The following is a 14,630-nucleotide window of genomic DNA, read 5'->3' as shown; positions in this document are numbered from 1 at the left end:
AAAAAAAAAAAAAAAAAGATACCTATTGTTCTAGAACTTTAGTCATGCCCAAGGAATTTTCATTGAGACGCACAGGTCTAGGAGAAGCCAGAGATCCTAACTAATTCCAGAAAAGTCGTTACTTAATTCCTATCCAGTTTCAAATTATTAGGGTTTCTCAGAGTTGGTTATACTTTTTGAATTAAAAGCAGGCCCTTTTTTTCTCTTCTTCATTAGAGGGTCTTGATTAGCCAGAATCAAATATGCAATGACAACAGGTTCTCAAGAACCACAGTGTAAAGGTAAAGGCTGTACTACCAGGGTGATTGTGGAAAGGAAGGGTAGGGGGTGAGAATGTGGATATCTCCTAAATACTTGTTCCTATAGCACCATAACTGAGCAAGAGCTTGGTCACTCATTGCTTATATGATACACATGTATGGTCATTGTGTTAGGATTCCAAGGCCCTTGCCGAGTATCAGAATATTATAGGTAGATTCTATGATTTTAAAGATAGATTCCCTCAATTAACTTAGATTTATAATTTTTACTAAGTATAATGTTGAGTTTTGCAACTGTTGTATATTCAAGAAAAAATGCAGTTAAAGCAAAACAAAGAAACTAACAACAACGAAGTCCAATTTGACCTATGATTTTAATCGCACCATCTGGGGGAATGTACTGTTCATATCTTTGTGTAGGTTAATGGGCTTTTTTTAAACAGAGATTCAAATTATCTTGGGGCCCTACTTAAACCATCCTGCTAAATCATAATATAGGCAAGGGAAAGCTTATTTCTGATTTGAATTTCAGAATCGAGGAATACTCTTCTTCATCAGAGAATCTTTGCAAAGACACTTCACTATGCAAAACCCTGTGGAACAGATTTTTTAATGTATATTTAAATCAAAAGATCAAGTTAATGTATCCATTAGGTTACATGGAATAGGTTCCATGGCACCCAGCATAATGGCCTAAGTATAGTGATTATTAGTCAATAAATGCCTATTAAATCAAGTCAGATGAAAATTTCAATATTTTCCACATATGATATACTATATTAAAAAAAAAAAGCATTTTCTGTTGTCTCTATAGTTGTGAGCTTAAATGAGATGCTTCCCATGACCCCTGCTACTAAAACAACTAAGTGTAAGAATGAGCACTGCAGTGGAAGGGGCAGTGTTTTAGCATTCTTGAAAACCAGCCTAGTTGGTGTCTGTGTGCGGCTTCCCGGGGGGAGTGTGTTGATAGTGATATTCAGCAGTGATGTATGCAGCACTTTTTCTAGGATGAGTTCACAAACTTAATTGACAGGCCCCATATGTATACAAAGAGTGGATGATAAAGGAAGTATAGTAGAATGTTCTCCTTAGGAAAATCCAGGTGAAGAACATTCAGAAATTCTCTGAACTATCCTTAGATCCTTATCTAGATCTCCTAAGGTAGATCTAGAACTACCTTAAAAATCAAAATGTTTTATAACAAGGAAAAGAAAAAAAAGAAAAACAGCGTAGTTGTGTAACATTTGTTGGGCAAAATAAGCAGACCAGTATTCTTTGGAAAGAAAGAACAGAATTTTCATGTTAAATTAACCACTAGGGGGAACCGCATGAATATAACAGATATTGACATTGCAAAGGAAAGTTAATTACAAAATTTTTATTAGCATGTTAGAATCGAAAGAAAATCAATTTTGCAGTTAAAGGAAAAATCCCAATTCATGAAGAATCTAACAAAGATGGCTTTAAACAAGTAGTGTGTTAGGGATTGGTGTCAAGAAAAAAATGGTTTGAGTTTTAGAGCTAGTAATATTATTACTACGGTAGACCCCATACACACGCGTTATGAAATCAAAGTATTTTAGGGCGATATAGATTTCTTCTTTGAAAGAGATCCAATTCCTTCCCAAGAGGATGAAGAGATATCACTTTCATAAGTCCATATAAGAAGAATTAAAAGGGAATAGCAGACACACCAATACCAATCTCTATATAACTCAAGCTAAGCCTTATTTTTAAACTAAAAAAAATAAAATTCAGTTTAGGGTTCTATCAAGTTTTTGTCCCAGTACTTTTAATTCTTTATATTCTGTAACTTAAAATACAATGTTAGGAGCTGCAACAAGCCTGCCGAAGTCTACAGTGACTTAGATTGCCTGGGTCAAAGGAAAGAATGCCAATTATAAAGGAAACTGGAACATTGATTTCATAAAACTGATCCTTTCCTCCTATTCTCTATTACCTTTGCTACATGTTCCCCAGTCATGTCCATAGCTCTTATACTTTCATTATCTGTCACAACAATACATGCCTCTTGCTCTGAATAAAGCATTCTATTGAAAGTCAAGGGACTTTCAAACCAGATTCCGGTAGACACACCTGGCTGCAGCCAGCATTTAATTCAATCTACCACATTTTTTTTTAAATTTCAGATTAATATAAGGGTACAAATGATTGGGTTACATGGTTTGCATTTGTGAGGGAGCATCTGAGTTGTAGCTGCGTCCTTCACCCAGGAGGTGTGCCATGTGCCCCTACATTGACCTGTTATGCAGGAGCTTACTGAGTCTCCTCTCACCTTGCCTCTTCACTCACTTACACTCATTTGTATTTTTCCTCTCATGTGGGCCTGTAGTTGTTCATCCGCTAGTTTCAAATTAGGACTAACTACATAGGGGCGCTTGCTTTTCCATTCTTGAGATAATTTTATCAAGGAGGATGTTCTTTAACTCCATCCAGGCAAATAAAAAATAATGTAAAGTTTCCATCTTTTTATAGCTAAATAGTATTCCATGGAATACATATACCACAGTTTATTAATCTATCCTTGGGTTGATGGGTGCTTGGGTTGTGGTGCTATAAATGGTCGAGTGCAAAAGTCCTTGTGATAAAATGATCCTTTGTCTTCTGGGTGGACGCCGACTAGGATCAAACGGAAGGTCTATGTCAATCTACCACTTCTGACTACGCTCTTTACTGATGCTCTAGATTGGTAATCTAAGGACTACCAATCTTGTTATTTTCTTCTTTTATTCTTCTAAGAAAATGCCAAAGCAATTGAAAAAAAATACAGTTTTCTTTGAAATGAAGACTCCTAAAGTTTCTGAATAAGTAGTTGAGCCTTTAGTTTTTTCCCACAATTACCAGTACATCTGGTCCACACTCTTATGCCTTACGGTATGATAGAAAAGTGGACTTCAGCATTTCTAAACGATGTACTGTGTTCCCCCAGCACGTGGTAGGCTATTTATTAGACTAGAAACCTCATTGTGGCCGGTGTTAGTCAGTTTTTCTTCATCTTTTTTTATTTTATTTTTTTTAGAATCAATATGGAAAAATAAACAAAGCTTAAGATGAAATGGTCTGATGAACTATAATTGAATTAGAAAAAAAAAATCAGTCTCTTTCAAATTCCAAGCCTTATATTAAAACTTATGTAGAAGCCTCTTGGGAAACCCATCCAATGCAGACATGGCTGAGTCCAGAGTATTAGAAAACAACGCAGGCAGGTGTCAGATTAATTCCTTGAAGAATTAATAGTAGGAATAAAAATACTTGACCTGATGGGTGCTGTAAGGATCAGCAACATTTCATAAAAAGCATGGATCATACTGTAAGCACTCAAAAAATGGTACTATTTTTGCTTAGGTGTAGAACTTTTTACTTTAAAATTTTTGATTTGCAAACAATATTTATAAATATTGTTTTTTTTTAAAAAAAAGTTTAGCCTATAGGCAAGTAAATAGTTTTAAAATATTTTTCTATGAGCTATAACTACCAAGTGTGAGAGCAGACGCGAGCGTAAAGTCAGCATTATAATCCTGATGTGATAAACGAGAAAATTAAATCACCCTGAAGTTAAGGGGGTTGTCCAGAATGTTCCATCTGGCGGTAGTTACTACTTTCCAATTCCTTTTAAAGACCTGTGATTTAGATACTATAAAATACCTGCCCCTGGGAGGAGACAGAATCTAAAGCGCATTTTTATATGGAGAGTACCACAAGGTGCAATACAAGATGCTTTGCGTAAGTAACTTTACCGTGTCGGGCGGCATCCTCTGTGGACATGTTAACTCGCAGGAGGAAATTATTCAGGCTGTTGAGGTAAGCTGGAAGGGAATGATAGCCTTCTGGGTCATACCATACCTGTTAAATTCCAAGAAGGTAAGATCAATATTGCATTCAAGTCAACTAGGCTATCTTAAAATCTCACAGACTGCCTTATGTATATTTAAAATAAGAGCACCAATTTTCTAATAATTTATTTTCTCTTAAGACAATCATAAACTACTCCCTAGAGTGTTGCTCTCAGGCCTACGTTTCAGTGTAGAGCTGGGCAGAGGTTGGGAAGGCAACCTCTAGCACCGTTAGTTGGTGAGCACCTCCTCTATCGGTAAAACCTGAAATAAACTGGAGAAAACATTATTATCCATCTCTGTGGGGGCCCCACGGTGATTCTGAACCTTGAACTATGGTATCCTGGCTTTCAATAATAGTGATAAAAACAAATGGCAGAGAGATGAAACTGGAAAAAGAAAGAAAATACATACACAAGCATCATGTCCTCAGCAGCAAGACTGGTGACCTTGAAATTCCTCTATTGGTTTCTATTCCTAATCCCGACCCACAAGACAGTGAATTCCTTCACCAACCATGTCAGAAACAGAGGGGTTTAAAATATTGAGCTGCTTCAGTTCAAGAAACCCAGTTGAAAATTCAAAATTACAAATTTGATTTATAAAGTAAATTATTTTACATTAGAAACTCCCATGCTTATGCAAGAGTATTTACTATGTGGAGAGAGGGAGCTGAGGGAGCTCCCCCGTATTACTTTTTACTTTCTACATGACCTGAAAATCGCCTAAATTAGGCCTGATGAGATCTATCTCACAGATGCTGTGAGGGGTGAACTTAGGTAGTTTGTGTAATAGGTGATACTGGAACGTGCCATATAAAAGTCACTAAATGAATATGCATTTCTCCCCATTCCCCAAGACTGTACAGGTCTCTTACTACCAAACAAGAAGACGTAAAGGACAATTTAAATCTCTAAGGCTACCATTGGCCATGTGGGTAATCATATATGTCTGATTCTGTGATTCTAGCTTATTTCTGATATGATCTACATTTAAAAAACAAACAAATAGGATTATTTATCCCCATTCAGTTCAGTTAGGTTTCTAGATTCCTCCGAAACCAAGGCTAAACATACATATTTCCCTTTTCTAAAGAGACATACACACAAAGAAAAATGCATGAAACACAAATATATAATGTTACAGAACTTTACAAAGGGCGTACACCCATTAAACCTTGCACAGGTTGAGAAATTAAAATGGCCAGTATCCAGAACACCTTTGCCCTGACTCTCTGTCTCTTTTAAAATTACAATACTATCCCTTTCCCCTAAACAATATGGTTGAGTTTTGCCTACTCTCCAAGTTCACAGTAAATACAGTCATAGTCTCTGCATTCATTATTGTCTATTCCTTCGTTTACTAATCATGTTTGGGAAATTTCACTTGCTTGTTATGTGGAGCTGACTTTATTCATTTTTGTTGCTGAAAGTTCAATTGGATGAATCTGAAACAACTTACCCTATTACACCTGGGCCTTCTGGGTTGTGTTTTGTCTATTATGGGAAATACTACTATGTACACTTCTGTACGTGTGTTCTGGGGCTCTGTGTGTGCGTTTCCCTGGGGTAGAGACCCAGGATCAGAACAATAGTGCTATGCGCTATGCATAAAGCCAAATTGTACCCACGGTTTGTTTTTACATGAAAATGCTCGAACCTATCAACTTCACTTTCTCATTTTTAGGACATACCAGAAGAGAGATCATAATTTACCTTGGCAAGTGTTCTGTTGGCAGGAATCGGTGTTATATCAAACTGAAGGTCTTTAGTCAAAGGCAGCCCAAAACTCCAACCTCCATATCTACGGAGAGTAATAAAATTTACATTTGTTTTAGTGGAGAAAATCTTCATATGTAGATCTAAAATAATTAACTAAGAGCCCCTTGTCTTTTTTTTTTCTTTCCATTAGGAACACGTTTACAGTATAAAGTAAATACTGACTGATAAATATTTTATCTTCATATTGATTCCCTTTCCATATTTTAATCTCAAGTGTGCACTACTGTATCCAGAGGCAATAATAAGTCTTTCTAAACAATTGTATATGCGTGGCAGTCATCCTGAAAATAAGTGACATAGAATGTAATCAACTCCTCCATCTTAGCTGGCCAAGGCATCGTCTCAAAAATTTCAGTAAGTTAGTCCTTAAAATGTTTTTTAGATAACTAATACTGAAGTGATATATTGTCAGTCCATATCTTTTTTTTCAAATGGCTCAATTTCTTTTATAAGCCTATTTTCCCCCTTAGCTTGTCCCCTGGTGCTGTATTTTTTCTCTGGTGTTTGAAGGTGAGTTGGATTTATTTCACTACTTGGTCAGTTCATGGTCTCCTGAAAATAAAAAGTTGGTTTTAAAAATCTAAGTCATGATTTTAAGACTAAATTAATTTAAATGTCTACCAAATTAAAGTCAGGTTAAATAAATAATGATGCAGTCCCATTAGAGCAGTGGTTCTCAACCTGTGGGTCGCAACCTGGGGGTCTCCTGCATATCAGATATTTATATTGCGATTCATAACAGTAGCAAAATTATGTTAGTAATTAGTAATTAGTTAGTTATGAAGTAGCAATGAAAATAATTTCATGGTTGGGGGTCACCACAACATGAGGAACTGTATTAAAGGGTCGCAGCATTAGGAAGGTTGAGAACCACTGCATTAGAGTCATTTTCTGACTATCATCATATATCTGATGCTATAGAGCTATATTTTTTGACATGCAATACTATTGTATTAAAGTATTCACTTTTAAAAAATAAAGTCAGCTTTTAAAACTGTTTATACTAAAATCTACTTTGTTAAAAATATTTATGTGTATATTTGTGACAAGAAAATTTCTGGAGAAATTCATATATAACCTAAGATATCAATAGTGGCATATCTGAGTAAAGAACTTATTCTTCTTTGTGCTCATCTGTAGTTTCTAATTATTTTACAGTGAGTGTCAAATCATTTATATATACTGAGAAACAAAGGAGGGAAGAGATGGAGAAAGGAGAAAATGGTCCGACTGCAAGCTTATCAGCTTTACATCCGTCATCAATGCTTAGATGGAGCCGGTACAAGCTCATGCCTGGAAACTCCTGGACACATTTTGTCCACCTGCAGGTATCACATTCTAAGTTTCCAGAACTCAGACTGGAACTAAGGCCTAGTGTCACCAAAAGTCATGCCTTATAACTCTGAGCTGGCATAATCCAGTCAATAAGTTCTTTTTTGCCTCAAGAAAAAAAATATATAGGTACCAATTTAAGAATGCATTTTGAGGCCTGGAAAAAACAATGCTTTTCAGTTTGCTCAAATAAATCTTACTTTAGACTTGATACTTAATATTTCAATACATAAGGCTGCTGAAATCAGACAGAGAATGTAACCACGTAAAATACGAACAATAGAGATTTGCATCTCTCATGTCTATTGTCTCAAGTTTAGGAGGCACTTGTCATTACATTTAGAAAGCAATTATATATGTTAAAAACAGAATATGTTACCTTTTTTGGACAAACTCGTTAGCAGTCGATATAAGATAATTTTCCAAACGGTGTCCTGTGAGGTTATAAATTACTTGGGAGGAGTAAGTTCTTCTATGAGGTGGGGAATAGCTAAATTTAGGGCATTCCTGGAAAATAAAGTTTAAAAATTAAGGTTTTTTCCCCTGGACAATGCTGTGCAAGTTAAATCACAACGTCAGGGAGCTTCAGTTTCACAATCTGTCTATTCCTGCATCTGGGAGAGAGTGATAAGACTGTCCTTTGACTTTATAAGAGCTTTGAAAAACAGGTTATCTTGTCTATGCCAAGAAATTAGAACAAATAGTTGTTATTTATGTAGAGCATATATACATGTGTTCAGGACTCACTTAAACCAACAAAGAACACCAGCTAATAAGTGTGTGATATTCTTTCCCTGTACTGACAAGCTTTATTTGTCTGGAGAATCACCTTAAATATTAAAATGACTCAAAATTCCCTCAATAATTCACAGCTAAGGGAAAAAAAATGTTTGCCCCCCAAATGGAAATGATAACGTGAATTGACGTGACTTTTCTAGGGACTGAGAGCAATGAATGAAAAGTTCATGCTATGTCAGTTTTAGGTACATAATCTAGGAGTCAGAGCTTAGTTACACATATTACTAGTGTATGTATATATACACACACAAATATATATATATATGTTCATATATAAACTCTTAGTTTGAAATAATTTTAGATTTATAGAAAAGTCACAAGAGCACAAAGAGCCCCTGTATACCCCTAGCTACTTTTCCCTGGTGACACGTCACATCACCACGTACGTTTGTTTACACCTTTAGTGTTAACATTTATTTTTATGCTTGTAGCTTTCTGCACTTCTACTAACTTATTTTTTAGTGTAGCTAAAAAGCTAACTTCATGCTCCATTGCCATGAAGTTTAGTTGGGGAAGTCTAGCGGTTTTCCATAGCCTCACTTATGTGTCCCAGAGACATAAAGTTCTAGGTTATTTTTCCAAAAATCAGTGCAGAATTTTATCTTACATCAAGTTGTATCAGCTTGAGGATCACATTTCGGAGTGGTGCTAGTCTCACAAATACTATATGTGTACAGTGAAATATTTTTATTAAATGATACTATGCACAGATAAATGCACATGAATTATAAATGTACTTGCTGATGAATTTTGACAAACTCAACATATCTGTATAACCAACCAAGTCAGGAACAGCAATACCAGTGCTGCAAAGCTACTTCATCACATTCCCCTCAACACTCCTAAAGTAACAGACCCAGATTAGTTTTGAATACTTTTTATTTTAATTATTAGTTTTCACGATGGAGTCTTGCTTTGTCACCCAGGCTGGAGTGCAGTGTCAAGGTCATGGCTACCATAGCCTTGAACTCCTGGGCTCGAAACGAGCCTCCCAAGTAGCTAAGACTCTAGGTGTAGGACACCATGTCCAGCTAATTTTTAAGTTACTTTTAAAATAGAGATGGGGGTCTTGCTATGTTCCCAAGCTGGTCTCAAACTCATGTTCTCAAGCAATCCTCCTGCCTCGGCCTCCCAAAGTGTTTGTATCATAGGCAGGAGCCACTGTGACCTATTTCCATATCTTACGTAAATAGAATAACATATCCAATCTTGTGTCTGGCACTTTTCACTCATCCTTATGTTTGTGCGTATCTGCCATCTGATGAGTATAGTTGTAGGTCACTCTCGCCTTGCTGTATCCGACTTCTCCATTTTACAGCTGGTGGCACCATTCACATTTCTGATGAGCATGTATTAGAAGTGGAATTACAGGTCCCACAGGTATGCATATTTTCAGTATTGCTATATCTTAAGTGGTTTTAATATTAGTTTTTTATTTATTTATTTTTTTGAGACAGAGTTTCATTCTGTCTTCTTGGGTAACAGCTCACAGCAACCTCAGTTTCTTGGGCTCAAGTGGTCCTCTTGCCTCAGCCTCCCAAGTAGCTAGGACTACAGATGCCCACCATAACACCTGGCTAGTTTTTCTATTTTTATTAGAAACAGGGTCTCACTCCTGCTCAGTGTGGTCTGGAACTCCTGATCTTAGGCGATCCACCCGACTCGGCCTCCCAGGGTCTTGGGATTACAGGCATGAGCTGCTGCACTGGGCTGCCAAGCAGGTTTAAAAACTGTATCAGCCGGGCACAGTGGCTCACACCTGTAATCCTAGTACTCTGGGAGGCCAAAGTTGGTGGATTGCTTGAGCTCATGAGTTCAAGACCAACCTGAGCAAAAGCAAGACCCCATCTCCACTAAAAACAGAAAATCTGAGGCAAGAGGATCTCTTGAGCCTACGAGTTTGAGGTTGCTGTGAGTTGTGGTACCACAGCACTCTACCCAGGGTGACAGCTTGAGACTCTGTCTCAAAAAAATAAAAACAAAAACAGAAACTGTTTATATGAAATTAAATTACCATCAGCTGATTAGGAGGGTTCTGGTGGCTCTTCATCTTTGCCAACACATGGGATTTGTCTCTTTCAGCTCAGTCATTCTGATGAGCATGGAGTGATATAGTTTTACCTTTGACCTATTTATTGGCCATTTGTATATATCTTTGTGAGGTGTCTCTTCATGTCCTTTGTTAATTTTCCTATATCTGCACATGTAGTAATCTGCAGGAGTTCTTTACAGACATGCCCTGGATGCGAGTCCTTTACTGGGTATTGTGAATATTGTCTTTCAATCTGTGGATTTCCCTTTAACTTTTTTAATCTTTTGATGTACTGGCAGTATAATTTTTTTTTCCTTTCAAGAAACTTGGACCTTTACTTGATCCATAGTACATGTCCAATGTACAGACTTCAGTTTTGCAGAGTGAACTCACTGGTATTAAACAATTAGAAATAGATCTGGGGAAGTTAATGAAATGATAAAGTAGGTTGAGAAACTTATAAATGTATTGGACTTTTAAATTACTAAAAATTATTCAGATTTGAATTTAAAATATTAGTTGATTAACTTTTACTGTAAACTAAAGAATATACATGAAGAATTCCAGAATTGAACTAAATTAGATGAGAGATTAAAAAATTCTGAATACTAGGTAAGACTAATCTTTAAACATGCAAGGATTATAAAAGTTCCCGGTTGGGTCCCAGCTCTTATTGTTTGTAACTATCTTGCATGAGAACTCCAACATGAGTTGCGTTTGCCGAACCTATTTTCATTTTAAAATATTGTGTCAAGACAGTTCAGGATACAACCATATGTCATTCTGAAGAAAATATTGCTTGATTCCTTTCATGAGAAAGTAAATTGACAGTATAGTAACTCTTTAACAATCTTTAACTTCCCTAGTGAATTTGGCTCTCTGAAAAGCTTGGTGAATTAATAGGCTTAGAAAGCAAAGGTCTGTATCTTTAGAACACAGAGTAAGTGATAGATAATTTTTTCTATTTCTTTCAGGAAATGATTTTTACTGTAGCCCATAGCCTGGAGGTGCTGCTTAGAGACATTGGTAGCTCTGTTCTAGACTTCCTGGCTGACCACTGCAAGGGCAGTTTCACTGAACTTTCAAATGTGACAGCTGTGGTGGCATTTTTTCAGGTGAAAAATAGAGCTTTCTAGATAGCAATGAATTGAGACCAAAAAACTTCACTTTTAGTTGGGTCTGTACAAAGACCATGAATGAATCACCTACCTTTGGATATTTGTCCTAAGATGGATTTTAAGAAGTGACCTGAGGTTCAGAGTCAATATTTTTGAACTTCCCAGTCCATATCTCTGAGCTACCACCTTCCATAAAATGAAATCATATGGACAATTTGGTAAACTAGATAGATCTTCAAGTTGCAATATTTATTCCCCCCCCTTTTTTTTTCCTATTTCACTAAAACTGAATTCCATTGTACCTGGACATTTTCTGAGCAGGAACAAACACCAAAATTAGTGATAGGTTCTCCACTGGTGTTCCATTTTCCCAGACTGCCTTTCTTTAAACACAGTCTGCAAGAAAAAAAAAAAAGACATTGATGTTAAGCACGTGTGTTCTCACGTTTATGTACCAGTATACAAAACAATCGATATTAAATTCAGCTGTGTAGTCCTAGGTACAAATTTCTGATTTTTCATAGCATGAATATACATTGTATTACTGTTTTCAAGTGATTCGACATTTTGTGGTGGGGGATTGAGGGAAAGCATTTTTTATTCAATAATGGTGAGACCAAATCTCATTGAATGGTCTGACTGTATCGGGATGGGGCTTTTTGTCCCCTTTATTCTCTTTGCTCTTTTCAGCCTCTCTTCTGACAAGAAGGAAACACTTCAGCATAATAATGCACCAAGGTCAGGTGTACATGTATTTATGTGTGATCATGGAAGTTTGAATAAGCCACATTTCATACAGCAAACCCATGGGAATTGAAGTGAGAAGACTTGGGTCTCAGCTTTAGCTACAGAATTTACAATCTAGGTTTCTTTAGACAAGTATCTTATATGAGCCTCAGTTTCTTTAGCTATCAAATGGGGTTAATAACTTACAAGATGTGATTGATAAATGACTATACATATATATAAAAGAACTGTACAAATCATGAGACAGCGAATGTTCATCATTACAGTTGAGCCAGCTAAGGAACGAGCTGAAGGAAACAGATGAAATCTGTCAAAATGGAGACTTCTATAGGGCTGTGGCCTCTTCCAGCCAAATAACACACGTTTGCACACACAGCCCCACATACACACCTACACACACAAATACTGCAATGTTGAAAACAAACAAAAAGCAAGAACCGCTTACGGATTACTGGTGTTCAGACACACGTTGTCAATGCCGGGGAAGTTCCACATTGCTGAGACCAGTGACTTTGTGTTTGGATGAGAATTCCTGAAATGTTACAGAAGAGAAACAATTCGTGACTCTGCCACTAGCCGCCATGTTAAACTCATGCTCACAAATAATTCGAAGAGACTAAATGTGTTGTTTGTACAGATATTTTCTTAAAAATCTAAGGAGGATGCTGTCTCAGGAAATGAAGAGCTATCCCAGGAAAACTATGCACATGCCCCTATTCTGCCGCTTTATTACTCTAAACGTGCATTTAGTGATCATCTATTGTATAAATTACATATTACACAGAATTCTGACAAAGTATGCAATATTTGTAAGGTGAATAAAAAGCTCCTTTCTCTATAGTAAAACAGGTTGGCAAGGCACCCATAACCTGGCTTTCTCGATTACAGTTTAGTCATTAAAAAGCAAATAACCTACTACAACTTTATTTTTAGGAGAATGCAAGAAACTCTTAAGAAGCTATTTGTTGGCAATAGAAGTAACATATTGCAATACATCAAACTGTTCCTTCCTTTAGCAGAATCAGGTAGTGTGGGCCCTAAGTTCTCTGTTTTTCAGTATTCCACAGGATTCATTAGGTCCAACCACACTCTCAGAAGCTTTTGGGAAACATTAAGTTAGCGGAAAGAAACTTACGCATAGAAGGCTGTCTGTTCGGCGGTGCCATAAAGAGAGGGGGAGATCTCGATCTCTGGATAACTGTTGCTGGAATCTCTTAACGTGCCAAGGCCCATGGCCGTGGTCACAAAGACGATGGGGAGGATCACCTGGGCAATGAAGCCTTTCCAGTTCCTGCGGGTGTGGTGGAATCTCTTGATGAGTATGGCCAGTATCTTCTTCAGTAACAGCCCCAAACCATCCAACCGCTCTCCTCTTGTCAGGATTTTGTCTAATGATGAAAGAGAGATTTGATATCATTCAATGATTATATGGTTTTTCAAAACTCTATTTTGCCACTAGAGTTCCAAAAAAGAACTCATTGGAAAAATGTCTCTCTCCTACCCCCTCTTTGAAATGCTTTTCAGATGCCAAGAAATATTCCATGGCTTCTGAGTCAGAGCACCTAAGGAGACATAAAGCATAGCTTCCTCAGTAGAGATTTGTGGCCAATAATTTCAGACCTCTGTACCAGAGACTTCACAACAGACATCCTTCAATCACTATCTTTTGAACCCCCTCTAAAAACAGGTTCACAGATAGCATTCTCTGCAAAGGCCTGCCACCAAGCAAGCCTCCATATATGATAAGATGATGGTATTCCTCAACACTGTGTATACTTTAAATTTTCCATCACAAATTATGCAGCACAAAACTCATGATCTTCATTTAGCTGATAAGGAAAAATACAAAGCTGCTTAATTTAAAATGAATTCCAATTAAACACAGTGAACCAGTTTAAATGCAAACGCATATCTCCACAAAAGGGAATTGTAGAAGGAGCTGAATGTTTTGAGTTAATTAGTATGCTTTTCTGTTTCTTGAGAAATTACATGTGGATGACTTACAGGTGTATCAAATGGAATAAATGTGCTTTCTGAAAGATAATGTCAATGAAGGGAACATTTTGACTGAAGAATAGTTTCAAATTATGAGACAAATAGCATTTACTTCCTAAAACAGATGACCATTTTCTAACCAAAGTTCTCAAATCCACGGACTCTATAATTGTATTCCCCAAAAGATGATAGATGAGGAATACGGCAGAGGACACAGTCACTTCAAGTTCCGAAATTATACGAACATCAGAGATTATCATTTCTGAGTTTTAAAGCCAAGCAAATGTTTAATTAAAAGTTCTGTTCCTAGAGATTTTTCCTAATTTAAGCAAACTGTTGAAATGACTACTCCATAATTTATATATCACTTTACTATATGATTTCTTAAGTAAATAGTGTTTCCAGAGATATAAATTAACTGTCAGAAAGAGAATAAGTGACAATAAAAGTTATTTTCAATATAGCCCAATCCCTTGAAGTCATGTCAAGAAACATGATTTTTCAAATACATCCTGTGTGAAGGATTGGTGGGGGCGGGGAAACCTATTATTATAAATCTTTAGCCATCAAGTCCACCTCCATCAATTCAGAGGCTCTCTTTCAAAAGCATTTTCTCAGCGCCTGACTGATACAGAGTGGGAGGAGGTTAGACATGCTTTCTAATGACATATCGTAAGAAGATGGCTTATTTTTCCTTTTTTTTTTTTTTTTTT

The 14,630-nt window shown here is 36.6% G+C and overlaps 1 protein-coding gene across 1 annotated transcript in view; it reads right to left on the bottom strand.

The window, feature by feature from the left end:
* Window positions 1–14,630, bottom strand: part of ABCA12 (ATP binding cassette subfamily A member 12) — a 174,594-nt gene that overhangs the window by 22,563 nt on the left and 137,401 nt on the right. The window contains exons 34-39 of the mRNA XM_003784975.1: window positions 13,058–13,310; window positions 12,368–12,454; window positions 11,478–11,571; window positions 7,607–7,734; window positions 5,830–5,917; window positions 4,019–4,124 (exon numbers count right to left, since the gene is read on the bottom strand). Of these exons, the coding sequence (XP_003785023.1) occupies window positions 4,019–4,124; window positions 5,830–5,917; window positions 7,607–7,734; window positions 11,478–11,571; window positions 12,368–12,454; window positions 13,058–13,310 (756 nt within the window). The remainder of the gene's footprint in view (window positions 1–4,018; window positions 4,125–5,829; window positions 5,918–7,606; window positions 7,735–11,477; window positions 11,572–12,367; window positions 12,455–13,057; window positions 13,311–14,630) is intronic.

The sequence above is a fragment of the Otolemur garnettii genome, unplaced genomic scaffold (genome assembly GCF_000181295.1).
Source record: "Otolemur garnettii isolate 467f Iridium unplaced genomic scaffold, OtoGar3 scaffold00013, whole genome shotgun sequence".
In the NCBI taxonomy this organism is placed as follows: domain Eukaryota; kingdom Metazoa; phylum Chordata; class Mammalia; order Primates; family Galagidae; genus Otolemur; species Otolemur garnettii.
The sequence above is the reverse complement of the archived record's forward strand: the minus strand, read 5'-3'. Positions and strand labels throughout refer to the sequence as shown.